The 16,790-nt window shown below is 34.8% G+C and overlaps 2 protein-coding genes and 1 long non-coding RNA gene across 6 annotated transcripts; 1 reads left to right on the top strand and 2 right to left on the bottom strand.

The window, feature by feature from the left end:
* The first annotated feature begins 109 nt into the window (after positions 1-109).
* Positions 110-3,073, top strand: LOC146941039 (TLD-domain containing nucleolar protein). Of its 4 annotated transcripts, none has more exons than XM_085754839.1 (8): positions 110-323; positions 573-1,105; positions 1,210-1,282; positions 1,481-1,561; positions 1,698-1,761; positions 2,355-2,442; positions 2,523-2,607; positions 2,750-3,073. In XM_085754839.1, exons 1-8 carry the CDS (start codon positions 216-218, stop codon positions 2,831-2,833), a joined length of 1,116 nt encoding a protein of 371 aa, XP_085610965.1. In that variant the 5' UTR covers positions 110-215; the 3' UTR covers positions 2,834-3,073. The 4 variants fall into 4 exon arrangements, with proteins under 4 accessions (XP_085610965.1, XP_085610963.1, XP_085610964.1 ...); XM_085754837.1 differs by having other exon boundaries at positions 2,286-2,442; XM_085754838.1 differs by having other exon boundaries at positions 570-1,105.
* Positions 3,074-3,780: 707 nt separating this feature from the next.
* On the bottom strand, positions 3,781-8,568 carry LOC146941038 (asparagine synthetase [glutamine-hydrolyzing] 2). The gene is made up of 13 exons (XM_085754835.1): positions 8,302-8,568; positions 8,084-8,179; positions 7,855-7,996; positions 6,923-7,018; positions 6,681-6,775; positions 5,884-6,045; positions 5,696-5,776; positions 5,374-5,595; positions 5,111-5,245; positions 4,708-4,788; positions 4,538-4,624; positions 4,348-4,455; positions 3,781-4,201 (listed from the first exon to the last, which is right to left on the bottom strand). The coding sequence occupies exons 1-13, from the start codon at positions 8,518-8,520 to the stop codon at positions 4,013-4,015; spliced, it is 1,713 nt and encodes a 570-aa protein (XP_085610961.1). The 5' UTR covers positions 8,521-8,568; the 3' UTR covers positions 3,781-4,012.
* A 5,593-nt stretch (positions 8,569-14,161) lies between these two features.
* Positions 14,162-16,390, bottom strand: LOC146941037 (uncharacterized). Its single transcript, XR_015033512.1, has 3 exons — positions 16,265-16,390; positions 16,064-16,164; positions 14,162-15,958 (listed from the first exon to the last, which is right to left on the bottom strand). It is a non-coding gene; the product is annotated as an uncharacterized LOC146941037 (long non-coding RNA).
* Positions 16,391-16,790: the final 400 nt, after the last annotated feature.

The raw sequence follows: 16,790 nt of genomic DNA, 5'->3' as shown, positions 1-16,790 counted from the left end.
TGATGTTTTTACCCACTGTATTTTAATAAACAAAATAATTTACCATAGCTGATTCTTCAACTTTAGCCATGGTGTGTATTTCTGCACAAGACAATCCTTATGTTGAGTTGAGGAACCAAACCAAGTCAACCTATCTGGTCTACACCGTTTCACCAACAAAGAACAAAACAACATTACATAGTACCTTGTCTTTTAACTTTGCTTACAAACTAAACATGAAAAAGAAACAATCTCTGCGTAACAAAGCCACCAACTTTGTCTCTATCCTTCTCAACCCCATCTCTGATCCTCCTGATTCTCACAAACACCCTCCACCCTCTTCAGTAAGTTCTCTTTCTTACTATCTTTTATTTATTTATTTATATCAGGATCCCATAAGACCCGAGAGATTAGTCTATGTAGTTGTGAGCTGATAATAGCGACAAAAAATAACTAATTTTAATCCTTAGCTCCTAGTATTGACTTTACTGTACGAGGTTCATGTCTTTTTTAAGATTAAGTCTTGGGATGTTTTTTTCTTATGCCATTTTGTTTCAAATTTAAGTTAAGATTCTTTTTTGTTTTTTTAGCAGGAAGAAGTAGGTGAATTAAAAAAAAGTGATGAAGAAGGTAATAATCATGATGTAGTTGATGAGCCTGATACTTCTTCATTCACTGCATTTCTCTATTCTTTATTGTCTTCCTCAGACTCTAAAGAGAATGGTAACTCAAATGGACAAAATGATGATAAAGGTGGACTTGATAATGATAATAGTAGTAGTAGTAATAGTTCTTTACCTGATTCATCCATTAAGGAAAATGGTGGGAAGAGAAGTATGTTTTCTAGAAGTAAGCAATCAGTTGGTGGAGCTATTCGGCGAGTTGTGAGGATCGGTCGATTTCGCCATCAGGGTCGAAAGGATAATAGTAATAATGTTGTTGAAATGAAACTTCAAGATAAGAGGAAAGAATCAGTGCCTGCGAAAGAAGAATCGTCGTCTGTGGCTTTGGATGATATGCCAGGAATTTCTGAACCTTCAGTTCTTGTTTCGGAGAGCATAAGGAATGTTCTCTATGCTTCTCTTCCGCCTCTTATGCATGGAAGAAAATGGCTGTTACTATACAGGTACCTGATCTGAGGATGAAGATTCATTGCTATTGATGATTAAATTAGTTATTTAACTGATATGATTATTTCTTTTATTAATCGATTCAGTACATTTTTTGCAGCACTTGGAGGAATGGTATATCACTTTCGACTCTTTACCGGAGAAGCATGTTATGGCCTGGATTGAGTTTGCTGGTACAACTTAATTATCCTCAATTTTATGCTGTCCATTTCTTGATAATTCCAATGCTTCAATATGGATTGGCTTTTCTTGTCTATTCTTTTATGGATTATCATAGATAGATGCATCATTCTGGTTTTTAAGTTGTAAAGCCAATTTCTTCATTTTTGAATCATGTATTAGTTTTCAATGTTGGTGAATCCTTTCTATAGGTTGTTGGAGATAAAAAAGGAGCAGTATTTGGCAGCTTGGTTGAAACACCTCTCAAACCATCAAGCAAGAGAAAATACCAGGTCATGCCAACACTCATTTATCTGATAATCCTATTATCATATGGACCGTGTCTGTGATAATGTTTTCTGAATTTTCCTGCAAATCTGCAACGATGCTACCTGTTATATTATCTTGTTGACAGTAGATTTTGTACAGGGAACTAACAGTACATATGTTTTCACAAATATCTCTGGTCGTCCTATCATATATCGTCCAACAGGTATTCACTCTGTTTGAGTTTGGTCATACTGTGTTTTTGCAAGCAATCAAATTCAGAGATGAATTGTTCATATTTGATTTTCTAACTACATGGAATGAGAAGAGAATTTAAAGTTTCCTTTAGTTCCTTGGTTCACTCATCATGACAGCAGCTGGTTAACAGAATGTCATCTTTTGAGTTGACCATGTGACCAATTCCAGTGATTACTGTATGATTATGTGATTAATTTTAAATACTTCATTTTTCTTTTCCTTAGAATCATCAGAGTTTTGTCTGCTAATGTGATTAATTTTAAATCCATGATGACTTTCTATTCTTCTGAAAATATACAAACTGTTAAATCTATCAACTTTCTGGCATGCTTAACAGTTGCTCTAAATATGCTTTTCAGTTTTCTAGAAGTTCATAAACTCATATATTATAATGCCCCCTCCCCCTTTAAAAAGTGGATTTTGAGATTCAATAGAGTAGTTTTGTGAGATTCAGCATCAGCATGGGACTAAAGTTTTGATGTGCAAAAATAGGTGATACTAAAACAGTCCATATCTGGCTTGGTTTAGACTTCCAAATGCTTACTAACCACACAATTTCAGGCGTAAACCGTTATTTCACACTTTGCAACACTGACTATATAGCAATTGGTGGGGGAGGTCATTTTGCGCTTTATCTGGACGGTGATCTGTAAGGAATTTCTACTTTCATTGTGATCCCTTTCATATTTCCTTAAAAAATTATCAACCTGATTTTTTGTTATTTTAAAGATTGAATGGCTCAAGTTCGGTATCAGAAACTTTTGGGAATCCCTGTCTTGCAAATTCTCAGGACTTTGAAGTGAAGGAAGTAGAGGTACACAATAAGCTTCCTTCTTTCCCTCTCCTCACACACATGCCTCTCCAACTATCGTTTTATATGTTTGGTCCTACTACAAGCTAGTTGCTAATTTAAGACATTTATAAAAGAAAAGTTAATTGGTCTTTGATCCATGCAGTTATGGGGCTTTGTACACACTTCAAGATATGATGAAGTGCTTGCATTGAGCAGAACTGAGGCGCCAGGGATCAGTCGATGGTGATCATCTCTAACGGCCTGCGGAGCATTTCATGGAACAGTCACTTCCCAGTGAACAATGCAATGATAATGGAGAAATTTTCATATATCCAATTGTTGTTTTTTAACTAACAAACATGTATGTGTTTAGTTACACAATAAAACAAACATTTCTGTAAATATTTACATAGCATGTGTATATAGTCTTATGTACATTAAAAAATGCAAATTTTGCTTGGAATAAAAGTGGCAGGTTTCCAACCCACTTAGGTTGGTCTGGTAGTGTTGGCTTGGGACCTTGGAGTGTGCTACTCTCAAGATCTCAGGTTTGATTCTCCCCGGTAGTTTGGCTTCTTCAAAAAAATAGTGGCAGGTTTCCTTATTTTTGCAATTTCAAAAGCTTATGATGGAAAAAACAGAAATAGCATTGTCCTATATGTTTCTTTCAGTTTGCTATCCTGTAAGACCAGAAAGAACAGAGCGGATTGGCCGAGTCTAGAAATTTTGTACTGAGCATATCCGTCGAGTCTATAGAAACCTCTTGTTGCTTAGACATGTGATGCGTTTTAGTACACTTTGGTTCTCTCGTGCATAACACAGGAAGAGGAGAGAAAATAGTGGTGGAGCCGTGGAGGATAAAAGAGAGGAAAGATTGAGAGAAATAGAGGGATGGGAGAGGATCCATATCCGTCTTAGTGTGGTGATTTTAACATGGCTGAAGGGGAGCTCCATTTGGGAAGGCAGCGGCAAAAATGGCAGTGGAGATGAATCAGAAACTGCTTAGGGTGTCTATCGAAATTAAGTAATAGGAAAGAACAGTGAAGATACGTTGCTACGTCGCGCCTGTACTAACCAGGTGATGGTGTTCTGAAATCAGAACAGTTGGGTATTACATTATTTAACCAGATAACACTATAAATACCATTGAAATTTTTAACTATTAAATCTACAATGGCACAAAGCGCATTGGACTGATGGGCAAATTTAGGTACTGATATTAAAAGCCACCTTTTAGTATATCTGATAAAAGTCAACCATAAATATTATTAGCCTGCTGCGAAGTTCTAAAACCTTAAAGCATGGTTGTACTTGGTTTGTGAAAAATGAAAACAACCCCAACTCTCTTCAGTAGTTTTATTTTCATCTACTTGAATTAAAATCCCCAAGTCAGATATATACATTTTAAAACAATCCAGCATGGTCTTTAGAGGGATCCATTGTCGGGCTCTTTTATTTTGATATCTACTGCATCCTTGTATGCAGCTGCATGAACACCAAGCGCGGCACGACCTGAAGGGTCCAGATTTTTGGACCATGCTGCATCCCATTCCACAGCTTTTGCAGTACTGCATGCCACACTAGGGCCTCCTGGAACTGTTGACCTGGCAGCACCCTGTTGAAATGAAATGGTTCATGCATAGTCAAGTGGTTTGGCATGATCGAAATTTGTAAACAAGTTCATGTTCAAATTTAAAATTGGTCAAGGTTATGATGAAAAGGTATATATTATTTTAAGATGCAAAAGACTATACAATTCACCTTTGGAAATAACTTCTCAAAAATTGTCCTGTAGTGGTATCCCTCTTTTGTGGTAGGAGTGTTTTCAGGGTAAACAAAGTTGGCATGCTTCAGCATTGCGTCTGTGACCTGGCCATTTATCAAGTATATAATGTCAATGGAATTCTATAAAAATGAGTTATTCAGTTCAATGTCACAGGTTAGAGCCTACTTGTTCGTTAGCATGATCCTTCAAACCATCAATCCAACTGTATCCGACACCATCGCTGAACTGTTCCTTCTGCCTGTACAATATGTGCTGAAAAATAGAAGAATAAAATTATTTCAGAAATCCTTCAAGACATACGAACAAGCATAATGCAGAAGTTGATTGATACAAACCTTTGGCAAATATGGATTCTCATCATCATCAAATGCATTGCGCAATACCCATTTCTCTATCCTTTCAATATCAGGCTTTATCTGTGCAATTTGTCGTTAATTTCATGAGGTGATAAAAAAAATGAAGTTAATAAGATTAACTTCACTAACTAGTAAATTCAATTTCACAAAGATCTGTTAGAAACTTAGAACTGTCCACAGACAAATTTATTTTACAAGAAAACTGGAACATTTAAACAAAAGCAGAAAGTTGAAATGATATATGAATTTATTTAACTGCAAGTTAACATAATCTCAATGTTCAATCAACAATGCAGGCAGCCCAATCATAAGACAGCCTATAGCTCAGCCTCTTATGCTGCATGACGAGATGAACACCAAGAAAGAAGTAAAGTTACAATACCATTTTCCACTCCGGATCGATATCCATGGCAGTGTTGATAAATTCTTTATCCAAGAACGGTACACGTGCCTCTATACCCCAAGCCGAAGTTGATTTATTGGCTCTCAGGCAGTCATAAAGATGAAGTGCTTTAATCTGTCAAATCATCAAAGACACCAAAAACTTGAATAAACGGGTAAAAGTACACAGGAATGAAGAGATAAAGATGCACATAATAATTACATAAAAATATGGGGATAAGCACAAGAATTATGGTATATTACTTTTCGGCATGTTTCTTGATGAAGCTCTTCCTTGTTAGGCGCCTTATGGAAATACAGGTAACCTCCAAATATTTCATCTGAACCTTCTCCAGACAGAACCATTTTCACTCCCAATGATTTGATTTTTCTGGACATAAGAAACATTGGAGTACTTGCTCTGACAGTCGTTACATCATATGTTTCAATATGGTAAATGACTTCCTCAAGTGCATCTATACCTTCCTGATATATAGCGAAAATAGAATATTAGATTACCTTCGAGCTAGCAATAAAAATCTCGTCTGCTCAAGGTAAAATGGTAGATAAAGGGAGAAATCGTCACCTGAACTGTGAAATGAAGTTCGTGGTGGCAAGTGCCAAGATAATTTGCTACCTCTTTTGCGGCTCTCAAATCCGGAGAGCCCTGAATGGGGGAAAATTAAGTCATGTCATGAAGCATATAACTACTATTACTTATGGACTGAAGAAGTATAATACAGCTCATTTTAACCATGAGGGAATAGTCCAGACCTCTATACCAATGCAGAAAGTATGTAACTGTGATCCCCACTGACGGGCAGTGTCAGTATCAGCCAAATATCTATTGGCCACTGCAGCAACAAGTGACGAGTCCAGTCCTCCGGACAACAGAACACCAAAGGGTACATCAGTCATCATTCTCTTAACCACAGCCTGCATGATATCACAGTATAACCAAGAAAAAGTTAAAAAGGATGTTCGTAGAGTTATGACTTAGTATCAACTACATCAAAGGAAGTCACTAAATGTGAAAAGAATAAAAATGATATTATTTTTTCTTCACCAACTAGAACATAGTAATCAGCTCCAAATTCCAATCATGAGCTTATGGGAATTTACGTATAATTTCTCAAAAGGCATTAAGTTGCATTTCATGGTGTATTTCAGTTTCAACACCTCTAGTTATGACATAACACTCCTAAGTTTGTTGCAAATGATATTATAGACAAAATAAAAGTGAGGATGCTTTAAAATTCCAGGGAGAGTTGAAAATAGTCTGAAGCAGTTCTTTAAGAAAATGCAGTAGAACCAGTGCTGTCAATTATGGAATGCGGAAAATAGCAGTTTGTTCGAATTCCGCTACAAAACAGTGGCATAGCTCACTTTTGCCGCTATTTGACAACATTTTGTGCTAAATAGACAGATAGTGTATTGTGAAACGATAGTGATTTGTTCAAATTCAACTATGCTAATGTGCTATAGCCACTACATAACAACACCAAGCAGAACTGGACATTCTAAAGTTCAAACGATGAAATAATTCAATGGATGAGACAGGAATAGCTAACCCTCTCAAAGGCCTCACGCAAAACCGTTGGATCATAGCGTGTTGATGGAATTTGCTCTGAGAACCATGGTGGATTGTACCACCTTCTTAATCCTCCTGCAAAGACAGCAAAGTTTAACAGGATATGTAAGTGTGTATCTTATCTTGGAGTAAAATTTAGACAGTAGAAGGAGAAAAACAAATGGAATTGAGTTTACAAGAGTAACCATAATCGGAAAAAATAACGAGTTGCATTATTTTTACCCTGTTTGCTGGAATATATATGCCCTGGAGGAAAAGATATAAATTGCTCACAATCATCAATCAGCGCTTTCATTTCAGACGCAAACCATATTGATCCTGCAAAATAATCAGCCCTTCCATAAATGATATATCTAATTCAAGAACAACAATCATACCATGAATACATAACCAAATGTATAGACAACTCTTTATTTTCTATCCTAAAATCATGCAACTGCCGAATGTAAAAGATTAATGCCTGTGTATGCTAGAGGGGGGGAGAGATAAAGAGATACTTCATTACATTTCCTTGAAAAAACTAGGACATGTTCCTCTACATTAGAAGCATCGGCAGATATAACAAAGTCATCCTTAATGTTTATACAGATATGTAGCAGGATATCATTCATAATTTAGTAAGAAATTAGTATTTTACTTTCAATCTTTAGTACATTCACTTGAGTTATAAAAATCCATGTGCTATGCAATTAAGGGTAAACAACATCAATTTATTCAAAAAAAAAAGGGTAAACAACATCAAGTTTACTAATAGTCTAATACTACAAAACATACGACAAAAATACATTGATTTGAAGCTACAAATTTTATATAGGAACTCATACATTAATGATTTATTTCAATTTCAATGTAAAAAGTTTTACACTGTCAACAAATCACTGCCAATTAAATGTATGACTTTGAAATTAGTTATGAAAGTCAAATGTTTTTAATCATCTGACAATCACAATTGGTTAACAGTTTAAAAAAATTACACAGGCAATCTATACGAATAAAATTCACTTCAGTTTAGCAATTTAGCACACTACATGTCCAAAATGCATCTCTGGAATTGGCTTTAAATTGCACAATAAATGGTTCAATTCGAGCGGCTTAGACACCAACGAGGTTGAGGTTAAAACGTAAAAATGTTACAATAAGAAGCAGCCACATACCATCATGGCCCCAACCCAAATAAAGAGGGGTAATGCCAATAGCATCACGAGCAGCAATAAAACTTTTATCTCTAGTATCAAGAAGCACAAATGAGAACATCCCATCCAGCATATCAACAAACTCTTCTCCATATTCTTCATACTAATCACATCGTAATAGTTAGTCATCATTCGTCATAATAATATGAAAAACAGTAAAATAAACATAATCCTTCTAGAAAACACTTACAAGATGAGCAATGACTTCACAATCACTACCAGTTCGAAATTGATGAGATTTCAGTTTCTGTCTCAATTTTTTGTGGTTGTATATCTCCCCATTAACCTAATGCCATAGAACAGAAAATGTGACAAAATCAAAATTCTGCATGCAAATTATAAACAATGTAATAAAAAAAAAAAAAAAAAAGAACATGCAGATTATTAGATAGAAGATAAGATACGTACGGTGACAATAACGGTCTTGTCATAGTTGTAAAGAGGTTGATCTCCAGAAGTAGGGTCCACAATAGCAAGACGTTGATGAGCGAGGTAACAATCTTGATGACAATGCAAACCACTCCAATCAGGTCCTCTATGTCGCAACCTGCGAGACAATTCGATGATGCGAGCGCGTTTGGACTGAGAATTGTCGACCACACCCAACACTGCTAAGATTCCGCACATGACGGCTGCCAACAACAAAACCAAATCTGATTGATGTTTTTTACTGTCAAAAGTACACCGTTGGGTACTCTTTCAGTACTTATAGCAGCAGTACTCCTTGTTTAGCTCCGTTTAACTCAGATCGATAGGGGAAATACTTGTGTGACATTAATGTCACGGTGACATTAAATCTGGACCACACATTGGGTGACATTAGATGTGTTGTGTGGCCCAGATGCAATGGCAATGACAATGTGTGGCCCAGATGCAATGGCACGGTGACATTAATGTCACCAAAGTGCCACCCGATCGATAGCAACGATGTATTTAATTATGGGTCCTGCTAATCGCTGCCTCCGGGGCATTGGTTAAGCATACAAAATTATTACTATAAAAGGAAACTGCTTTTGACTTTATTATAAATTAATTACACAATTTTAATGCATTAACTACTATATAATTTCCTTTTTATATCCTTAACCAATGCCCCCGAGCATCGATTAGCATTTCCCTTTAATTATTTAAAAAAAATTAAGTACTAATTAGATTGGTAAGGAAAGATAAAATGGTATAAAAAAAAAATAAAGGGTAAAGTTTGAAGAATAAAGGCTTAATAAAAAATTACTCCATCCGTTTCAAAATGAATGTCGTTTTAGTCAATTGCACACAGATTAAGGAATGGAATGAAATAATCATTAGACATAACACTTTTACTAAACTGCCCTTACTTTATAAGAAAAATACAAACTTAAAGTTGCATTGAAAATTGTGTGAGAGAAAAGTTGGAGTATTTATTGAAGGTAAAGTTGAAAGAAAAAAATTAAAGTTGTATTGAAAATGTAAAGTGACATTCATTTTGAAACAAATTATTTTGGCTAAAGCGACACTCATTTTGAAACGGAGGGAGTAGTAATTATCATTTTTAGGTTAATCTCCATTTTGCGACAACTAATATCCAATAGAAAAGTTGTTAGGAACATAAGGTGGAAATTGAATATGTGACTACTTGCTTAAGAAATCTAAATCCCTTGTCATGATGTTGGGCTTGAAAGTTAATTGATATAACTCGATAGTAATTTCTTTCTTCAAACGATTACATTGATAAAAGAACTTTGTCCATTGATTATGGATTCCATAACTATTTCAATGAGTGTTAAGTATAGTGTTTTTGAGTTTTTGGACTTCTAATTTAAAAAAATACATCAAGTAAAGATATATGTAGAAATAAAGGGATAAAACATGCAAAATAACTTGTTTAATGATTTTATGTGTCGAATAAAATATATAATTCCAATATTTATAGACAAACACTAGTCTTGTTAGCCAAAACGATCTGGCCTACATAATTTATACTTGATATGTTATTTACAAGGGCAATGTGTGAATGTTCCTCTACTAAGGAAAACTTGGCACCACATGTTCAGCTTATAGCCTTCTACTTTGAGGTGTAATCTATTGATTGACAAAATCCACATGTGTATAGCTTCCTACACAACGTTCTTTTGGGCTCATTGCTTTTTTTAATTAGTGACGCTACAAACATGGAACACGAGTTAAACGCTCAGTTGTCAAGCTCTACCTATTTTTGACCAAGTTTAATATCTTTGTGATATTTGTATGTGATAATCTACAAAATTGTTGGTTGTTACCTTTGTCTTTACCCCTAGTTTAAGTAATATTTGAGTGATTGCATGGCATACCTCCCCTTACATGTGTCTATTTAGGTATTTATTAATTTAAGTAGTTTTTCACGTTAATTAGTCACTGTGAACATCTTATGCTCTCTAGTGTTTGGTTGATTAGGCCAGCTATACAACTCGGTGAAGTCCAAGCCAAAGTTGCAACCTGAGAATGGAAGTTGTAGTTTTACGGTGCATTAAGACTGATCCAGTGGCTATGAGCTAAGGTGAGCCTAGAGTTTCATAAACGTGGAGCTTAAGCTAAGGGTGTCACATGGTATCAAATATAATCCTCTCTAAAAAAGAGAAAATAAAAATAATAATGAAGTTCATATCATTGAGACTATAAGACGTGAAAAGTTAATTTGCTTTTGCATGTTTGTCTGCTCTTTTTATTGTGTTAACTTGTTTAAATTATAAGCAATATTTTTTTATGAAATTTAGATATTGATTAAAATTAATTAGATTTTTATTAAAGTTACTCTCTCCGGTCACATTTATAAGCAAAACACAACTTTTTTATGTTCATTAAATAACTAATGTATTTGGTCTATAAATGTGACTAGATACATTAATTATTCCATGAACTTTTTTTTACCAAAGCAAAGTTAACTATTATCATTAATCAACCAATGTTCAATACAAGAAGGATAAGAATAAAAAATACAGTGACTAGTCCAAGAACAGGCCGCCCTTGCTAAAGTATGAGCAACCATGTTCGCTTGTCTCCTAACAAACTTCACCTCGAAGTTGGAGTGTAAAGATAACTGATAAATAATACTGAAAACAATAGCATAGAATTCTGAATCACCCTGACCCGGAGACGATAGAGCTTTGCACTAAAGTAGCTGAGTTGGACTCGAAGACAACTCGGTCTCATCTGTTCACATCAGCAAAGTGAATGACATCGAGTAGGGATACTGCCTCCCCTTCCAAAACTGTCATATTTGTCCGCTGCCATTTCTTTTGAGCCCGAATAAATTGCCCACGGGAGTCACTAACACAACATGCAAAAGATGTAAGATGGTTACGGTCATGGAATGCAGCATCCACATTGCACTTCAACCACGTCTCTCTCGGTTTTACCCAACCTAAAAAGTTGTTTTTTGCTTATAAATATGATCGGAGGAAGTATATGTATAGATGTTTGTGACGTTTTAAACTCTTATCCTTTTCAATAACATCAATAATATATCAATATTATATAAAAAAATTGTTTAAGAGTATGATTGGAATAATGAAAGGAAAAATTTGTTTAAATGTATAATTGGAATAATGAAAAATATACCTGAAATCATGTAACAAATGGATAAGAAAATAACCTCTTTCAATTCTTTTGAATTGACTTTTTCTCTTTCTAAAAATGCTCTCAGATTTCAATACAAATAACATGTGTAAGTATGTAACAAATGGATAAGAATAAATTTAATATTAAAATAAAAGTGTAACAAACACAAATGTTTTTTCCTTTATCATTTAAAAAGTGTAACAAACTAGATGAGTGTATCTATACTTCCCTTTTCATTATCCCAATTATACCCTTAAACAACAACAATTATTTTTATACCAGAGATTGTTGTTGGTGGCATTGCAAAAATAAGAATTTAGATTATATTTTTTTTGTTATATTGTTGGTTTCATTGAAATAGATAATCATATTTAGTTTGATTTGTTATAATTTGAAAGCAAGAAACATTTATATTTTTACTTTTAATCAAAAATAAATTTTTATAAAAAAATCCCGTTCAAAATTTTCAAACGGTAGTGCAATAAAAAGAGCGGAAAGATGAGCACGTGAGTGCCCGTCTTTTCCATAGTTATATATAAGGAAAATAGGGGATTTTAGACGGATTTTGAGTTGACTTTTTTGTTATTCTAATTATATCTTTAAACAAATTTTGCCATACAATGATATAATGTTCGTGTTTTTAAAAAAAAATTGTTATATTTGTTATATAATTGTTGACATTGAAAAAGATAAATTGGTTTGTTGAGTTTGTTACATTTGAAATTCATATATATCTATGCTTATAATTTTAATCTATATACTTATAGTTTGTCGAGATTCAAATGATTTTTTAATTAAATATTTAACAATAGAAAAATTTGTGATGTACACCATACCAATACTATGGGGTACATCACAAAAATTTGCTAAGAAAACACTTAATTAACTTATAAAAATCATTAACAACTGTTTAATTTTTGACTAAAAAATTATTAATAACTATTTAAACACATTGAGAACATTTGATTTATCCTTTTTTTTTTTAATTAAGAGCATAATGACATCAAAGAGAATAGAAGACATCACAACTACATTGGCACACTTTATAGACTCTAATATCTTGACAAATGTATATATATCTTATTAAAAAAAGGAAAAGGTACAAAAATAATAATCAACTGGGATAAAACCTAACCCAATAAGTCCACACAAAAATGTATGTCAAATGGGCAATACAAAGAAGCACGGGGGACATAAAGCTTAACCCAATAAAAGCAAAAAAACAACTGCACGTACAACAAAAGAGCCCAGAAGGTTACAAGACCATAGAACTCAATCTGAAGCAAATTTGTATGCACCAAATGCACAAGCCAGCAAACCCACGTGCGAGCTTGAAACCAAATTGCAAAAAATTAGATTCATAGTTGATAGGCATCATATCAAATATTGAGAGCGGTGAGTGGATCTGATCAACAACATGGTAACAAACGAATCCAAACACCCCAACCATTTACTACGATATAAAACAGAAAGATAATACACCCTCCGTCCCGCAATAGATGACCTGTTTGAAAATGTGCAATTTTGACCTACTTTACTTTGACCATATTTTTCTACTAATTTACAAAGATAAATAATATCATATAAGATGTCGTTAGATTCCTCTCGATGAATATTTTCAAAATATCAAATTTTCATAATTTTTTCTAATATATTATTCAAGATATTTAAGCTCAAATCTATGCATTGAAATGCGTAATTGGGTCAACTGTGTCATGTATTAAGGGACGGAGGGAGTAATCATTTATGGCCCAACTGTCAAAATTCAACCAATACAGGCCAAACCGGATTTGAGTAAGATGACGGTCACGAGCTCGCAACAAGAGACAACATCACCTTCTCAACCACCCCAAACCACCAATGGTGTGGCGACGAACCAAGCCAAGAAAATTGCAGATCTCAACCGACTTGGAAGAATCAAGGATCAAGGAGGCTGACATCAACACGACACAAGTTCGTGGCGATGTAACAACAAAACTCAAAGAACAAGATCGACCGGAGCACAATCACACGTTAAACACTCGTGACCTAAAAACTTCAACCACCCCAAACCACCAATGGTGTGGCGACGAACCAAGCCAAGAAAATGCAGACCTCAACAGACCTGGAAGAATCAGGGATCAAGAAGGCTGGCATTAACACGACGCAAGTTCGTGGCGATGTAACAACCGACCTCAAAAGAATCAGATTGATCGGAGCAACAATCACACACTAAACACTCGCGACCTAGAAACTTCATTACTGAGATCCATCTCAAAGCAAGGCGGAGGAGGACAGATTAACTGAGTTTAACTGGAAATGTTGTCCTAACCATATCAAACCCATATCATGGAACCTCCCTAGCAAACCAGATCAAATGGCTGAAGAAGAAACCAGCAATGGTAAAACCCATACGAAGTTGCAGCTCTAATGTGACCATATCAAAGTAGTCTGCATCAACGGACCCGTCAATGGCTACGTTAACCGCCCAAGAAGGGGTTACGGGTAGTGACAACGCCATGAGGACGTGAACACACCACCACCACAGGAATTACATTGGGAGATGAAGGTTTGGATTGAGGGCTTATGAAAGTGGAAAGGAACAACGACTGAATTTAGGAGAGAAGGGATGTCGTTTTTTTACTCAAGTGAAAATATTTGTTATATCATTATCATACGCACTTAAAATAAAAATAAAGAAAATTAAACATAATGATTACGGTATGCAAAGAGGCACATAAAATTTTCAACTATCACTCTTTTAAAAAGACATAATAACAAGAAATTAAGTTCATTTATTCAAACACGGAAAAGACTTAGCAGCAATAGAGAACACTTTAAATATTTTTCTAGTTATTAATTGTCAATGTGAGTGGAGTCATTCCACTGCAGGACACTCCCATTAGTTGGAAGAAGGAAATGGGACATTTGTGGATTCAACTGAGAAGAATTGGCAGCCACAACATCGTAGTCTGGAAGATAAATTTCATCATTGTTGTTGGATTCATTTGTGACATGATTAACATTTGGGATGATACGATCAACATAGATTGTATCATCCTCTTCAATTTCCTGATGAACTCCATTGATGTTAGTCAACCTATGAAACTCTGGATCTTTAAAAAGATTTGCACTAATAGAAACAACACCAGCAGCCTCAATCTTGCCTCCAACAATTCCACCAAACATTCGTGTACAATCACCAACAAAGCAAACAGAAAAGGAGGAACATGCTGGTTCAGCAATGAGATAGGGCGGAACACGACAACAATTTGCATTCACGTAAGTTCCATGCATAGATGTCATATACAATGTTTCTTTGATCAGAGGATTAGGAGTGCGAGACACTTAGAAGGATAACGTTAGAGATGGGACCAGAACCACTCAACACTATCATTCCAGCTTGGCGGCTTTGAGCCAAGTTGATCAGAGTCTCTGCAACATCTTTTCCAGCATGGATCTGAATGAAAATTGGTTCCATGACGATTTCAATTTTTCCTTGATAACTACTGGTGGTTTGGTTTACTGATAGAGCCTAAGGGTGCGTGTACATCATTGTCTCTAAAGGGTCAATTTAAATAGTTGCTTAAATATGAACTAACTAGATTGGTGACCCGTGCGCCGCACGGGTCTTATGAGCTATAAGTTACTTCCCATCATAATAAGGATTTAGATAACTGGAACTTTTACAAAAGATGACATGTAATAATATCGAATAAAAAATTAGAACAGTTGCATATGGAATCTAATATCAGAGTATTACATATGAATCCTAGATAATATTTCCACCGGTCACATTTATAAGCAACTTTACACTTTTTAGATTCATTAAATAATTGATGTATTTGGACTATATATAGTCTTAATACATTAGTTAATTAATGAATCTGAAAAAGCAAAACTTGCTTATAAATATGACCAGAGCGAGTAGTAAAGTAATAAATTGGTGATGTTTGTAATTCTTAGACTTGACGTGAATTTTACATCAAATAGCTCATAATACCTCAGACATTTCGAATTACATCTAATCCAAAACAAATAGGTCATAAGTATGAAAACACTGTACAAAACTATAGAGAAAATGATTGCATTCACAGCAAACTACATTACCAACTATCTTTTCTTCAACTGTTGAAGCTAGGATTGATGCAAAAGATTCAAAATCAAAACTATTTAGCGGTATTTTGACATCATTCTGGATTTCTGACCACCTAGAGTTATGCATCATGGTAATTTTATATTTATGTCTTGTTAGCTTAAAAGGACCCTCATTGAAACCAACGATTATTTGCTCTAGCTCGTACAGTGAGCCAAACATACACCAGGGTGATCCATGCACCAAGTCGAATCCCATAAAAATCTCAAAGCGCCTTCCATCCCTTTGAGAGAAAATGCACAGTTAATTCTTTTAACCAAGACTTCAAACTGGTTCTCCTTATAATCGATCAACATTGCCAAGGGTCACTTGATCCCCAAAATCAGCACCAAACAGGTTTGGTAACCTCACAGCACCCTGACCAAAACCAAAAAAAAAAAAATAACAAAACGTCAAAACTAAAATGGCATTTTTTCATCAAAGACAAAGAGATAACATAAAACGAAACATAAAGACACCCACGTCCTCGACATCATATTCAACAATATAGGAACGGTATTTTGTTCGCAACTTGTTGACAGCCCTATCCAATTCAGTGGCTGGATTACTCACCAAAGGTCCTACTAAAGAACACGTAAAAACAGGGTTAGTGTGCTATAAGGATTTGGTTTATGCGTTTGACAATACTTTAGGAAATGATAAGAAACAATAACTAATCTTTACCAGTGAGACAATGATATGACAACACGGTTTCAGCTTTTGGTCGTGACATTTTTTCTGCTATCTCTGGAAAACTCGAGTGAAACAGTGAAAGCAAGAACCGAATGATATGATTAAGGGAGATGATATCCATGTATTTATAGGAAAAAAAAAAGTGGGATAAACGGTGTAAATGTGTGGGAAAACAAAAGGAACTGCTGAGTGGAGAGATTTATGTATTCTATGAAAATTAATGCAGTACAATGTATCAACATAGCACGTTGAGAATTGGAGGAAAAATAGGAGAAAATTTATCTGATTCCTAACATCATTTTGCTGAATTCAATTATTGGAATTATTGGAATTCTTTTTGAAATTCAAATCTTGATTTATAGAGGGAATTTTTTAGGGCTACACTTAGAGCAATTAATGCAGACCTAATAACATTAAGGAATAAGGGATTAGAGGGAAAAAATTAGGTTTAGTGATAAGCTAGACCTAATAAGCTTTAAGAGTAAGTGATACTCGCTAATCCTTTTTAATGTAATAA

This window comes from Medicago sativa, chromosome 3 (genome assembly GCF_051527215.1).
Source record: "Medicago sativa cultivar Bolivia chromosome 3, Bolivia_mono, whole genome shotgun sequence".
In the NCBI taxonomy this organism is placed as follows: domain Eukaryota; kingdom Viridiplantae; phylum Streptophyta; class Magnoliopsida; order Fabales; family Fabaceae; genus Medicago; species Medicago sativa.
This window is presented reverse-complemented; position numbering and strand designations above follow the sequence as displayed.

Excerpts from the sequence above, each read along its gene's own strand:
- LOC146941038 (XM_085754835.1), bottom strand. The coding sequence starts at position 8,520 with ATGTGCGGAATCTTAGCAGTGTTGGGTGTGGTCGACAATTCTCAGTCC. Across the intron at positions 6,776-6,922 it reads TATATATTCCAGCAAACAGG|GAGGATTAAGAAGGTGGTAC; the intron begins GTAAAAATAATG and ends CTGTCTTTGCAG. Across the intron at positions 6,046-6,680 it reads TGCGTGAGGCCTTTGAGAGG|GCTGTGGTTAAGAGAATGAT; the intron begins GTTAGCTATTCC and ends GATATCATGCAG.
- LOC146941039 (XM_085754836.1), top strand. The coding sequence starts at position 216 with ATGAAAAAGAAACAATCTCTGCGTAACAAAGCCACCAACTTTGTCTCT. Across the intron at positions 1,562-1,697 it reads CAAGCAAGAGAAAATACCAG|GGAACTAACAGTACATATGT; the intron begins GTCATGCCAACA and ends GATTTTGTACAG. Across the intron at positions 2,608-2,749 it reads TTGAAGTGAAGGAAGTAGAG|TTATGGGGCTTTGTACACAC; the intron begins GTACACAATAAG and ends TGATCCATGCAG.